Genomic DNA, 12,412 nt, shown 5'->3' on the forward strand with positions numbered 1-12,412 from the left:
GTCGTCTCAAATTTGGTATTATTCAGTAGCACTTCGGCCATATCCCCAACGTTAGTCAGGTGGAAGGCTAATGAAGAGGTTAAGCCGAGTCAATACTTACCACGAACAAAAGAAAAAGCCTATGCTGAGCTGCTTATCGACTGTCGACTTTGACACTTGATAAGGGAATCATTGACTATCGACGTCTATACGTAAGATGTGAGACACTTCTGTAAGCTGTGAGCTGCAAGAAGTTGAGCTGTGAGCTGTGAACTTCGAGCCTATTGAAAGGAACAGGGACGAGGAACGATTGGGTGAGCACACGGCATTGAGATTCCGACGCCCCACTTTCTTCTACCTCCACCACCTCCATCGTCATCCAACCAAAAAAGACCCTAATAAATATTAATTGGGCGAAAATCGATGAGGGATGACACAAATAACGAATACGAAAACAGACACACAAAGACACAGGTTCAAAGATCGTGGAGGATCCCATATCCCTTCCTTCTGTTCGATCGCTCATTATCATCCCTGCAACCTACCTCACACTTATGGGTGTGATACAATACAAGAGGAAAGAGGAGGCAGGTCTGACCTTGTCTGTTGGTTTTCGTTCGTCTTCACGCTTCACGCAGAACCTCGTGGCTTTTGAGTTCTTCGTCTCCTGGTTGGTCATCTGTCCTCCAGCCCCTGAACGGCTATCAGCTCAGCACGATCGTCTAATGAATGTCAGACGGCCTGAGCTTAGGGGCCGATTCGGCCGCAACCCGGATTTCCACACTTTTTTCAGCGTTCCAGAATCTCGAATAGTAGGCGTTCAGCGTGATATGGTTGGATATTTGAGCCACTGGTCAAATATCGTTGCCCTAATAACAGATAAATTGGTGACCGAAGATTGTGATGGGATCGTCAATCATCAATCATCAATCATCAATCGTCGATCTTCGATTCACTCGCTCTTTCCTCATCCTCAAGAACTTTTCACAGTATTCCCAGCGAGTAAAAAAGATTGTTATACTCACCCATATTACTGGCCGCCATCCAGTCAAGATTCTAATTCGAATATCTGTGACTAACCTTCAGGCCTTAAGCATCCCCAAAAGATCTTCTTGAAACGTATTTTTGGCCCTTGGTTCGCTTAGCCCAGCCGTGTGTAGTCCATCGACATCCTATAGGGGCCCTTTCTCAGTCATCGCCCTCTGCTTGCCAGTCTACAAGCTTACCTCTCTTAAGGTCGTCTCCACTCCCGCCCCTTTCATTCTCTCCGCCAATGACACGATTTCATCTCGGAACAGCTCTCTTCCGCCATACTGAATATATACCTTCACTCTTTCTTCCTTCAAATATGACCAGCTTTTGCTCTCAGCGTTGGCAGGAGAAAACCACTCGGTCTTCAAAGCAGCAGGGATAAAGTATCTCATAGCCGAATTGACTGCCGTTCTCAATCGCCTTGGGCAGAGCGTATCATAATCCTTATTCGACTTGTAAGACGGGTATGACATCGATAAATCCGCCCAAGGAGACAAAAGTGCGATATACCCCGGTTGAGGGAGAGAGAAATGGCGGATATAACGTGAGAGGAGAAGAGCGAGATGACCACCCGCAGACTCTGCGAGGAGGAGGACTGATGAACCTGGGTATGTTTGAGTGAGGTAGAGGTAGGCTGATAAGGCATCGTAAAGAGGAGCAGGAAAGGCACTCGAGGATTCCAATGTTTTGCGGTAGCATACACCTGGCATTGCTCAGTAAGTCTTTGCTGAAGAATGACTAGACTCACTGAGGCAAGGCATCCCTGTGGCTCTGGCGATATCCACAGGGAAGCTCGTCCATAGTGGATGTCCCCTAATGTATCCTCTACTTGGATCAGTGGATTACTAAGTAAAAGGAGACGAAACTTACCCTCCATGTATATGCAATATAACTCGCGCTTTTGTTACGGGCTGATATACGGTGTCTTTCGGGATTATCATAAATCCGGGTCGAACTGCCGGTCTTACATCTAGAAGACTACTCACAACCATCTTCTCGTCGATGGGCGGCAGACTGACAATTTCTACTTCTAATTTCCCCGTCTCGGTTTCATCTGTGTACATCTTCCAAACTTCTACTTTCCACTCATCAAACAAGATCGGGGGCAGCCACCATGCCAACAATGTCGATTGCAATTTGCTCAAACGAGTATTGATGCGTTGAGATAAAGTCCATGATGGAAATGGACGAGGCAGAAGGATGTGTAGTAAGATGAGATAAGGGAGGTATATGGGAACAATGGACAGATATACCAAGTACACAAGCCAGGTGACGACCGTGTATATATTTTGTGAAAGGGGAGGAAGAGGTGCTTGAGGGTCCGGTAATAGCCGGATGAGATCCTCGAGTGAGGTCTCTTTGCCTGTTGTGGCTGTTGCCATGTATACTTTATTATGGTTGATGAGACTCTTCTAACTAAAAGGATGCATCTACATTCGGTACGGATAATAGACATATATGTAATGTTGAGCAAAAAGGCTGTATGTGAGGCATACAGTGAATGGCAGGATATCCGTCCGGTCGGACCGGACGGCCGATGCCCGAAAGCCGAGACTGGGTGTACAGCTTCACCGAGAACGGTTTTCGAGTAAGAATTGTCTGTAAGAGTTACTCGAGGGAAAGAATTATGTTTTGGCAACCCAAAGTCTTCCTTGGGGGACGTGAATCGAAGCCCCAACATAAAATTTCCAGGGGTCCCGGAGCGAGGGGCGCTATAACAACAACTCCACATCCGTCTACAGGAGGAGGAGGGTAATAACAACAACAATTGCCTGCATTGCAACGAAGATTGTAATCTGAGTTATGATTCCCATTAAGCTCCTTATGGGATACTGTTGTATGAATCATAATAAAGGATACAAGATCAGCTGCAGATTAGATGGGTTGTTGGAGAGAACTGCTGCAGAGATCGTCAATAGTAAACGAATGAACGAACGAAGAAGTCATAATATTCATTCTTCATCAGTCGGTAGCAGGTCCCTGTCTGTGGCTAGTAGAGAATAAGGATTTCGTATTACAAGCTGCGCTTGTTAGCCCTTCAAGGTCCTCGGGCAAACAATAACTCAATAAAATGAAAACCTTCTAGAGGAAGAGAAAGTAGGCGGTGTACTTTTGCTAGTTGGAAGGAGGTGGTGGTGGTGGTAGTCTGTGCGCCGGCACTAGCACCGTCATCCACATTATTGTTCTTAGGCTGAAGTACACTTACTTACGGCCAATTTCATTTGCCACCAAGCATCTTCTTTTCCACCTTCATCTTCTCTTTCCATCTCATCATCGCTATCCATTTGCATCTTTCTTCCAAAATGCCCAAAGACCCATTCACGGCTATACAAGGTCAGTACCAAATAGGGAATGAAGAACAACCTCCACCATCTAGGCACCAGTTGACGCGACCGCTTTGTACCAGAATCTCTTGACGATGCTCGACCGCAACTCACAGCCCTTATATCTGGTGCACTTAACGCTCAACAAACGCGTGTACTGCTCAAACTGCTAGATGCTATCCAAAAAGCGGTGCACAACTATGTTAAGTCGAGGAAGAACAAGAAAAAGAAGGATGGAGACGGTGATTCACGCGGAGCTGAGCAGGTAAAAATCGACTGGCTGGATACGGAAGGTACGTGGATATTTAATATGCTATTGGATTACTGATGAGAAGATAGGTGTGCATTTGTGGAACCTTGCATCTCAGGTGAATCGCGCCACACCTACAACCCCAGAACTAAGCAAGGATGAATTGTCTACTTTCTCGGCCTGTGAGTTTCGTAACGTCATAAATTTGAAAGCTCATCGCTTGGCAGTAAGACTAACCGGCTTTCGACTTGTTGAGGCGGCTACGGACATCAGGGGTCCAACAACATGTAAATATCAGGCGTTGACTACTACGCTGACCACCGTACAGTTGTGGTACGCTTACTTGGGCTCACTGCAAAAACGATGACTGCTCTACTGGGTAGGTTCGCAGGAGTTTTGATCCATCTTACATCAACTCAGAGGCTGGAAAGACACCTATGGCAAGTCAGCTATCCCTGCAAGGAGCCGAGGTGGGACATGCAATGTTACTTTTTACTGCTCTCTGACAAGAAACAGTACGAACAATTGATCACTTCCTCAACTACCATTAAAGAAGCCTCAGAGCTCAAGCAAAAGGTCACCGTGCTCGTGTGGTATTACATGGCAAGGATAGATTTTGTGAATATTTTCCTCAGTCAGGGGACAATTCTTATGCGAAACGTAGCTGTTACGTGAAGGGAACGATTCATTTGCCTATGATCTTCTTTACAAAGCTACCCGTAATTGAAGCTTGATTGGTGGTTCAACAGAATTAGACTGACAGATTTTAGAGCTGGATGAGACATGGTCGATGGCAGCGCAGGAGTGTCGCCTTCTGGCTTCAAAATGCTGGACAGTAGGCAATGACATGCTTAACAAGCGCATCAACATTTCGGGGTCCATCGATTGGCTAAAGCAGGGGATACTTCTAGTTGAAAAGTTGATAAACCGGGGTGTTCAACTTGATCATCTTAAAGAACTTCATGTAAGTGTAGTTGGCCGGTGCCTGACAAGGATCTGATGAGCACATCAGATTGCCATTCTTAAAAGTTTGTGTAAGCTTCGCGCCCGATCACTATTCAACGCACGTTAGCTGAATGGCTCAGCTCGAGCACAGTTGGTGAAAGCAGAGGAGGACCCTCATGCTCTGACCTCAGCCACAGCAGCCCTCAATGAGTTGGGCGAACTAGTTGACGATTCTGTAAATTATCACTATAGTATTCCTTGGCTATCTTGCTGACTCTATCCTGAAGGACAAAGCAACGTTGCACGAGATGAGGTTGCTTCAGGTGCATATTCTCAAAACTAGAAAAGCACCAGAAGGAGAACTCCGAATTGGTAGATGTCATTTGCCTGCATCGAACTCCACTGACAACAATCTTTAGTCATGGAAGATATCATGAAACTCACAGATTGGACTGAAGACAGCGTGCTTGAGTAAATCATATTAAGCTCTTGTCGGCGCTCAGCGTACTTATTGTCCTGCAGAATGCTGTCGCAACTGGCATCTCTCATCGGTCCGTATCCCGCTCTTCCGTCGCAATCAGTCCAGACATATCTGCGGCTGGCCCTGGCCAGCTCTTCAGGCCATCCCTATGTTCGCATAATCATGTACGAGGGTCTTTTATTCGTGAAAGCCTTGTCTCCTCCGGCAGCTGGCGTGAGCGTTGCTGCTGGAATACTAGATAGTGAATTGATTTCGATTCTGCTCTGGATCTCTCGATGATGACAATCATTGTAGTGATTTCGAAAGACCCTGACTATCAACTTGATGATAAAGTTAGCGCAATAGCCTGTCAAACGGTACGCCACATAGTATCGAACTGGGTGCTTTCGTGCTTATTTCTTCCGCAGCTTCTATGGAATATTGGTGTGTTCAATGAAAGCAAGGAAAGAATCACTGAAGCAGCTCACTGGTGTATGTTAACTCCCTGCGCTGTTTTCAAAGAACCTACCCTGATTCAACTATAACAGATCAGTTGGCCGCTCATGCTGTATTCAAAGAGCTTGGCGGAGAAAACATATCCAGATGCTACCGGTAAATCATGTCCGCTGGTATATCTTAGTGTGTGCACTCATACGGCACATAGAAAAGCCGCTCTATGCCATATAAAAATGGCCGATTGGGCTGCAGCCGTAAATCTGATTTCACTTTGCCCCAAGGAAGAAGCTTCAACACATTATCTGGCTTTTCTAACGGCCATCCGACAAGGTGGGCACGAAAATCTTCAGCCATTGTCACAACCTCTTACACAGTATTTCAGGTCGAGAGGAAGCGGCCATCGATGCTGTTTGTTCTATTGTAGAGTGTACAGATTTTGAAGTTCAACAACTTGTTTTAATGACGTAAGCTCATTTTTTTAACGGCTACAGTTCAATCCATCTGAGACCTTCTTCTCAGTTCATTCGCGAACGAAAGGGGCGCAAAGCATGTCCTTATCGCTTCTATGCGTGCCCTTCTAAACGCATTGACAGATTCCAGGGTGAACTCTGATGTGCAGATTGAAACTATCACTGTTATCAGGTGTCTGCTTCGTATGACTGTCATGGAATTGGCTCATGCGGAAGATAAGTAAGATGACCTTGAAGATACAGAGATTTCGGTCCCAAGCCCTCACTTACTGATCCTTAGAGATCGACTTATCGAGTCGATGATCGAGTATTTGCAGACAGCTATTGATATACTTACTGAAGATCCTACTAGAGGGCAAGGGCAGACAAAAGGAATATCATGGTTATACAAGTGTGGTGCGTCGTGATGGACTATACCTAGAACATAATTTGACCCATCATTAGCATATAATGTTGCAGTGCAGGGCCTCAGTACTTTATCATCAAAGTCTTTGGCAGATTTATTCGACATATCAGCGCAGGTAAACTCGATCCTTGGGAAATTCTGTTAGCTTTGACTAATGAGAAGCCGTAGCTCATGTCCATATACGACGTTATAGAGACATCAGGTGCAACAGATCCGGACCTTCACTTTATTCGTGGCTCAGCCATGTTTGCTTGCTTGTGTGGGAAGAGTGGGTTTATACCTCCGAATTAGTAGTGTCTACTGACAATATCCCGTAGTTTTCTTTTGCAGAGATCTTTCCAATGGACCAGACAAGGTATCTCAACCTACTAAAACCTTCTGAATGACTACTGACGTGAAACCTTACTTAGGTCTTATTACTTGACCAGCTTCTCGACTACGTCCCTCACTGCCGAGAAGCTCTTTCTTCAGTCAAATCAACACATCCTAGATGGCCAGTCGTTACTCATATGAGACGCATCATCGACACATCTGAAATTGAACTGCATTGCGAATCGAAAGAATGGACTGCCATACCGCCAGTTTTAGAAGTGCGTTTGTTCTGATCGTCAGGATACGGCTGATGGCGGGTTAGCGTATGAAGAAAGCACACGCAAATGGAGAGATAAGTGAGACGAATCAAACGTTGGAGATGATGGCCAACGTCTTGGTATATGATTCTAGAATTCCCTTTTGCACCTTCCTAACGATCTACTTAGTTCCAATATGAGGGGTGTCCTAGCCACAGTACGTGCTAAATACAGAAATCAAAGCTCATGGTCTCTAGTCACCTACCAGCTCCTCGAATTAATACTCGATACATGTCCAACGGTTTACGCCAAAGACATTAAACGATACTCGAGGTGGATGAGAGCAATACTGAGGATTCTACTACATCGTAACGGAGCAGAAGAGGAAGCTGAATCTTTGAAATATGCGGAAAAAGCGCTTGATGTCCTAAAGACATCACTTGGGAAGAACGTGAGTTGAGGTTGATGGACCGCTTATTTGGTTGCTGACCTGCACAGGCGTATCCGTTGGATGAGATCCAGTGGCTGGTCGCGACATCCTGGAATAAGGGTCTGGAATGGTTCAGGTGAAAGAATATCTCTGTTGAGCATCTGGATGAGCTGAGCATAGAACAGCTCTTCACGCGTATCTCAAGCGAAGGCATGGTGTGAGATTGCAATGACTATAGCGACAGGAACGCCTGAGCTAAATATCGATCGTCAAAAGGTTTGTTTTGGAACTCGCCGATTGTAATTGAAACTAAACATTTATTGTCTTAGATGAACGAGCACTACGAGTGGGCTCTTTAAAAAGCTAACTAATACAAAATCACTGACTCCAGTTGCTAACAGACATCTCCTGAGCAAGATCAACTGCTAACGTAACTTCTTATCTACTAATAATACATTCCTTTCCCTGAAATATATTGAAACATTTAAGATCCGTTTGTGTAGCATGCAAAGCCATGTTGTTTGATTCTTCTTCCGCATCTTGATTTGGTTTCTGACTGTTTTGGGCTCCGTCAATGTGTGTACTAAACTGGGGTTTTTTCGTCACTGCGTGGCTCTATAATTTTCCGGCGAAGGAAACTATCTGCTATCTATACTTTAGATACGTCTAATCCAGGTGGTTTCACGTCTTTGTTACGTCTCTTCCTCGCCCAACGAATAACGAAGTAAATCAAGACGATAGCCCCAATAGCCAATAGCACCGCAATCACTTGTAATAGTCTCATGTCAGTAATGACGATTAGGTTTACAGAAATGTCGCCATTGGACTCACGTGTAATTTCCCAATTCTTCAATCCTTTAGCGGTATCACTCACCTCCTGAGCCCAGCTTGAACTAGTTCCACTAATTTCGTTGTTGGATGAAGCTGTGATTGTCATGGATTTCTCTTCTGTCGTCGAAGTCATTTTGACCGCGAATTTTTGGATAAATAAAAAAGTAAGATCTGAAATACAGGTATCGAGTGAAGATATGGCATTCATCAAAAAATAGGACTTGGTTTACAGTCGTCCGCCGGCAGTATAGGCTAGACCGAAAGGTAAAAGGTAGACCTTGCAGTTCTCAAAGGAGGAATATCCCATCATCGAAATTGTTCTTTTCACGGAATAGATGATGTTTCACGTTCAGTGCTTTATGTGGAATGCAGCTCCATATGGTTGATTAGATCGCGTGAATACATTGGTATAAGCAAGGAGAGGGGGATCCTGGTGGTGCGTAGGGACTACTGCCCAAATGTCTGACTGAAGGCATGGTATGTACTATCAACCACGTATGGTCATAGTGACTGTGCATCAGCTCATTCTGGCCTCATGAGTAAATGCGATCCACCAAGGGTTAGAAGTCCTGGGCACAGCCAGTATTAAACCGGGATAATGAGCAGGGGTAGGTATATGGCCACTCAGACTTGCACAACCAACAAGTGACGAAGAAGCTGCAAAACTTGCAAACTCAGCAGGGGGCAAACCGGTAGGCAGACGGGACATTGGACGGACTGGGAGCCCAACTGACAGTAAAGCCCGAGTTAGGTTTTATTCGACCAGGGTTTGCTGCAAATTCGAGCTTGAATGTCCAAACTGTCGCAGCCTGGAGTCATCCGTCAGTGGCGCAGTGGTCGGTGCATTCGTTCCATCAGCGTTCGTATCGTGCCCCAGCGGCCGGCCGGCCGGTGGCGGAAATAAATAAGTTTACCAAATTCCACACGTCAAACTTCTACGTATTTGTTGCTTATTAATATCTTAATAACTTCTTGTTCTTGGTATTGTTACTTAATTATCTTACTCCTTATACTTTCTTGTTCGTTCACCGCGGTCGTTCTCCACTTCAGCATAACAAGAATCACAATCATTCGGCAAATTGTATCTGGAATCGAACCATTTCTCAACTCCAAATCATTAGGAAATAGGACACAAGATGGTAGCCGAGAGAACGCCCTACTCATCTTTTGCGAGCCTGCTTGCGGCATATCAAGAACAATACTCACAAGCTGGCCCTTCAACGCAGCTTGACTCGCCTATAAGTCATGAGGCTGTTCTTGACGAGCAAAGCGGATTAATTATTTCTCTCATGGAATCGCTCGAGGAAACGTGAGTGGATAATTATGCTACTGCACTATTAAAATACTAAGGTGATCACAGCATTCGGTCAAAAACACCGACAAACTGCTCGTCATTCGAGATGGACGGTGAGGAGCAGATATCAGAAGACGAATACAAGGCGTTATTGTCAGAACATCGAGCGTGGCAGCTTATTCGTGCGGTGTATGAGTAAGTATTGCTTAGTTTATTTGATCTCATGTTCTAATAAATGTAGCAACCGGATACCCCGCACAGATCCAAACTTTGTTCCTCCATCTGCTGCACAGCAGATCATCGAAAATCCCTATACAAGTCCGGAAGATCTCGTGCAGACAATGGTCATTGAAGACCCAGAATTATCGCTTTGGGCTGTAAGTTCTTGAAGCAAGCGAAAGGTTAATTACTAATTATATTAGACATTGGTCGAGCATCTCCAAACTCGCCCTCTATTAACTTCACCGCCGCCTCTTGAAGCCAGACATGGCTATCTGCCATCCACTGTCCGCCGTTCTAAATTCCATTCGACCACAGATTCACCTTCACTCGATCCCGATTTTACCGTTCGTGATCCTCACAGTTCTTCTCTCGCGGGCGAAGACCAGACTTACCAACTGCCCCTCCTCGAAACACTATACAACCTCGTCCGATATGGAGAGCTTGAGTCAGCGATCAAAGTATGTGAACAGGGGGGTGAGCCATGGAGAGGTGCGAGTTTGATGGGTGTACGGCGGTGGACGATGGGGGGCATGAGTAAAGGAACTGAGCCAACCGTGATGACTGGAAACCGATACCGTGCCTTGTGGAAAAAGTCTTGCCGTACGATTGCCAAGAACCACACCCTCCTGCCTGCCGAGCGAAATCTCTACGCTGCTATGATCTCGGATCTACCTACGCTCTTACCGGCATGTGAGTCGTGGGAAGACTATCTTTGGGCGCACGTGCAGCATAGGATCGAAGCGAGATTGGAGAAGAGATGGCGTGAGCTTGGAGGATTTTGGGAAGGCGAAGGGGGGGTAGGAAAGGATGACGTTGAAGAAGTGGAGATGGCCAAAGGGGGACTTGAAGAGGTTTTTGCAAGTATGAGAAATCTACAGAATGCCTCAATTTCGTAAGTCTGAATCGTGCATGCGTTCGCCTGGGTTTCTGACTGAGAAGGACAGTATTACCATGACCGAACCGTACCATGTCGCTCAGCAGATGATCCTGCTCGATCGAACAGAAGCCCTCTTCCACGGATTTGCGGATCAACTTCTGGAGCTCGAATCTGGGGTTTCTCCAGAGTGAGTGAACTCCTATCATCTGTCCCACCATCAATTAAAAGCGCATACGCTGAGGTCCTTCGTGAAAAGACTCATAGCACCTCTTCTCCGCTTTTTCACTCATCTTGCTCTCATCCTCCGTACCCTTTCTCAACCCGTTCCTGTTTCAGCGGCCAATGCTATCATTCAAGCCTATCTGCAAATTCTCGAGCGAGAAGGCAACGATAAGCTCGTCGCCATGTATGCGGCTTGTCTGAGGGAAGGTAGTGGTGAAGAAAGTTATGCGCGTTTCTTATGGTGTATGTCCGAGGGTTTTAATCCCTCGATCTGGGTTTCTCGTTCCTGTCTATGATGCTGACTTAAATACAGCGATGGACCCTTCTGCCGGCAGAGACTCCAGGTCAGAAGCGCTTTTGCGAGCCAAGAAGCATAACCTCGATGTGGCGCTCATCGCTCGCGAAACTGTCCGTCTTTGTCTTGAAGAAGTGGTCGCTGTAGGTTCTTATATCTTTTTCTCTTGGCGCACAATGATTAACCTATCACCTTTGTACAGGACCCTCCCAAGAGGCTTCTCGCTGAACCCGATATTGTTCCCATTTCTATCGGTTTGACGGAACATGATGTCGTGCTTATTAGATCTATCGAGTGGTTAACCATCTTGCCGGAAACGGCGGATGATGCGCTCGTGCGATCCTGCCAGCTCGTTCGATACTTCTTGTGTATGTTCATTCTTGTAACAACACTTGAGCAAAACTACCTTAGCTGACTAAGAACATGTGTCTAGCCAAGGGTCAAGCTAATGCCGCGCAATCTCTTCTTCTCTCCCTTCCTTCCCTTCCCACTTCCTCCTCTTTAACCAATCAAAGTCACCTCCTCGAACTCGCCTCCTACAATCGGCTCTTCTCTCTCTTCTCGTCCCACACTTACTTTGCCGACATCCTGTTCCGCCAACCTTCGCTTACTGCTAGCAAACTTGAAGTCCACGCTTGGAAGAAGGATCTTGAGGCCTGCGTGGAAGATGTCTGGAAGGGTACTGTGGGGTTAATCAAGGAACGGTGGCTGGATTTGCCTAGCTTGTCTCCCAAGGTTGAAAAGGACGGCAAGGGGTTGTACGAGTACGAAGGGGAGGAGGAGAGGCAGAAGCAACTCAAGCTTATACGACATATTTTCATCCCCGACCTCGTCCTTCGCTTGCACAACACTCTCATCGAACAATCTGTTTTATTCCCCTACTTTTTGCAGAGGGCCCTTGAACTGGCGAGCATAGTGGCGGATGGGAGATATAGAGTGTACGAGGGCTTTCTGCCACTGGCGACGATTGCTGGAGGTGCGGAAATGGTTGGGGGTGGCGAAAAGGGTGTCAGCCGGCTTGAGGTGTACATGGACAAGATCAGGGAGGTGGCACTTGAGGTGTTAAAATCAGGAAATGGGAACGCTTTCAAGGTCAGGAGACTGGCATGAGAGAAAGGACAACGTATTTAAGTCGATTCCACATATGACAATGCCAAGGATATAGACAATGAAGACAGATGCAAGAGTATATGCAATGAAGAAGACAAGTAAGAAGAGATGAAGAGATACACATGACGATCAACATACAGGCCACACTTGATTAAATGTGTTTGTGTCCGCTCAAGACTAAATATTAAGCCGATTCAATGGCTTCTATACTACTACAGCTCAACATCTCCTTTATTAGAG

General features: G+C 46.0%; 3 protein-coding genes across 3 annotated transcripts; 2 read left to right on the top strand and 1 right to left on the bottom strand.

The window, feature by feature from the left end:
- Positions 1-1,193: 1,193 nt before the first annotated feature.
- CNBH2680 (hypothetical protein) lies at positions 1,194-2,393 on the bottom strand (the record flags this gene model as incomplete). The annotated part of the gene is made up of 4 exons (XM_768723.1): positions 1,194-1,714; positions 1,760-1,836; positions 1,882-1,922; positions 1,998-2,393. 4 exons carry the CDS (start codon positions 2,391-2,393, stop codon positions 1,194-1,196), a joined length of 1,035 nt encoding a protein of 344 aa, XP_773816.1.
- Positions 2,394-3,314: 921 nt separating this feature from the next.
- On the top strand, positions 3,315-7,750 carry CNBH2690 (hypothetical protein; the record flags this gene model as incomplete). Its single annotated transcript, XM_768724.1, has 31 exons — positions 3,315-3,345; positions 3,419-3,628; positions 3,675-3,767; positions 3,813-3,872; positions 3,914-3,964; positions 4,006-4,055; positions 4,102-4,203; positions 4,250-4,304; positions 4,356-4,549; positions 4,658-4,765; positions 4,818-4,902; positions 4,950-5,001; positions 5,053-5,252; positions 5,306-5,367; positions 5,419-5,482; positions 5,539-5,602; positions 5,655-5,776; positions 5,829-5,910; positions 5,966-6,136; positions 6,197-6,312; positions 6,361-6,437; positions 6,491-6,590; positions 6,640-6,677; positions 6,733-6,912; positions 6,957-7,031; positions 7,081-7,108; positions 7,149-7,342; positions 7,390-7,457; positions 7,507-7,597; positions 7,651-7,667; positions 7,723-7,750. 31 exons carry the CDS (start codon positions 3,315-3,317, stop codon positions 7,748-7,750), a joined length of 2,868 nt encoding a protein of 955 aa, XP_773817.1.
- Positions 7,751-9,288: 1,538 nt separating this feature from the next.
- Positions 9,289-12,172, top strand: CNBH2700 (hypothetical protein; the record flags this gene model as incomplete). Its single annotated transcript, XM_768725.1, has 9 exons — positions 9,289-9,461; positions 9,513-9,641; positions 9,688-9,823; positions 9,869-10,560; positions 10,613-10,732; positions 10,802-11,010; positions 11,081-11,205; positions 11,265-11,430; positions 11,496-12,172. The coding sequence occupies 9 exons, from the start codon at positions 9,289-9,291 to the stop codon at positions 12,170-12,172; spliced, it is 2,427 nt and encodes an 808-aa protein (XP_773818.1).
- Positions 12,173-12,412: the final 240 nt, after the last annotated feature.

This window comes from Cryptococcus neoformans, chromosome 8 (genome assembly GCF_000149385.1).
Source record: "Cryptococcus neoformans var. neoformans B-3501A chromosome 8, whole genome shotgun sequence".
Taxonomy (NCBI): domain Eukaryota; kingdom Fungi; phylum Basidiomycota; class Tremellomycetes; order Tremellales; family Cryptococcaceae; genus Cryptococcus; species Cryptococcus deneoformans.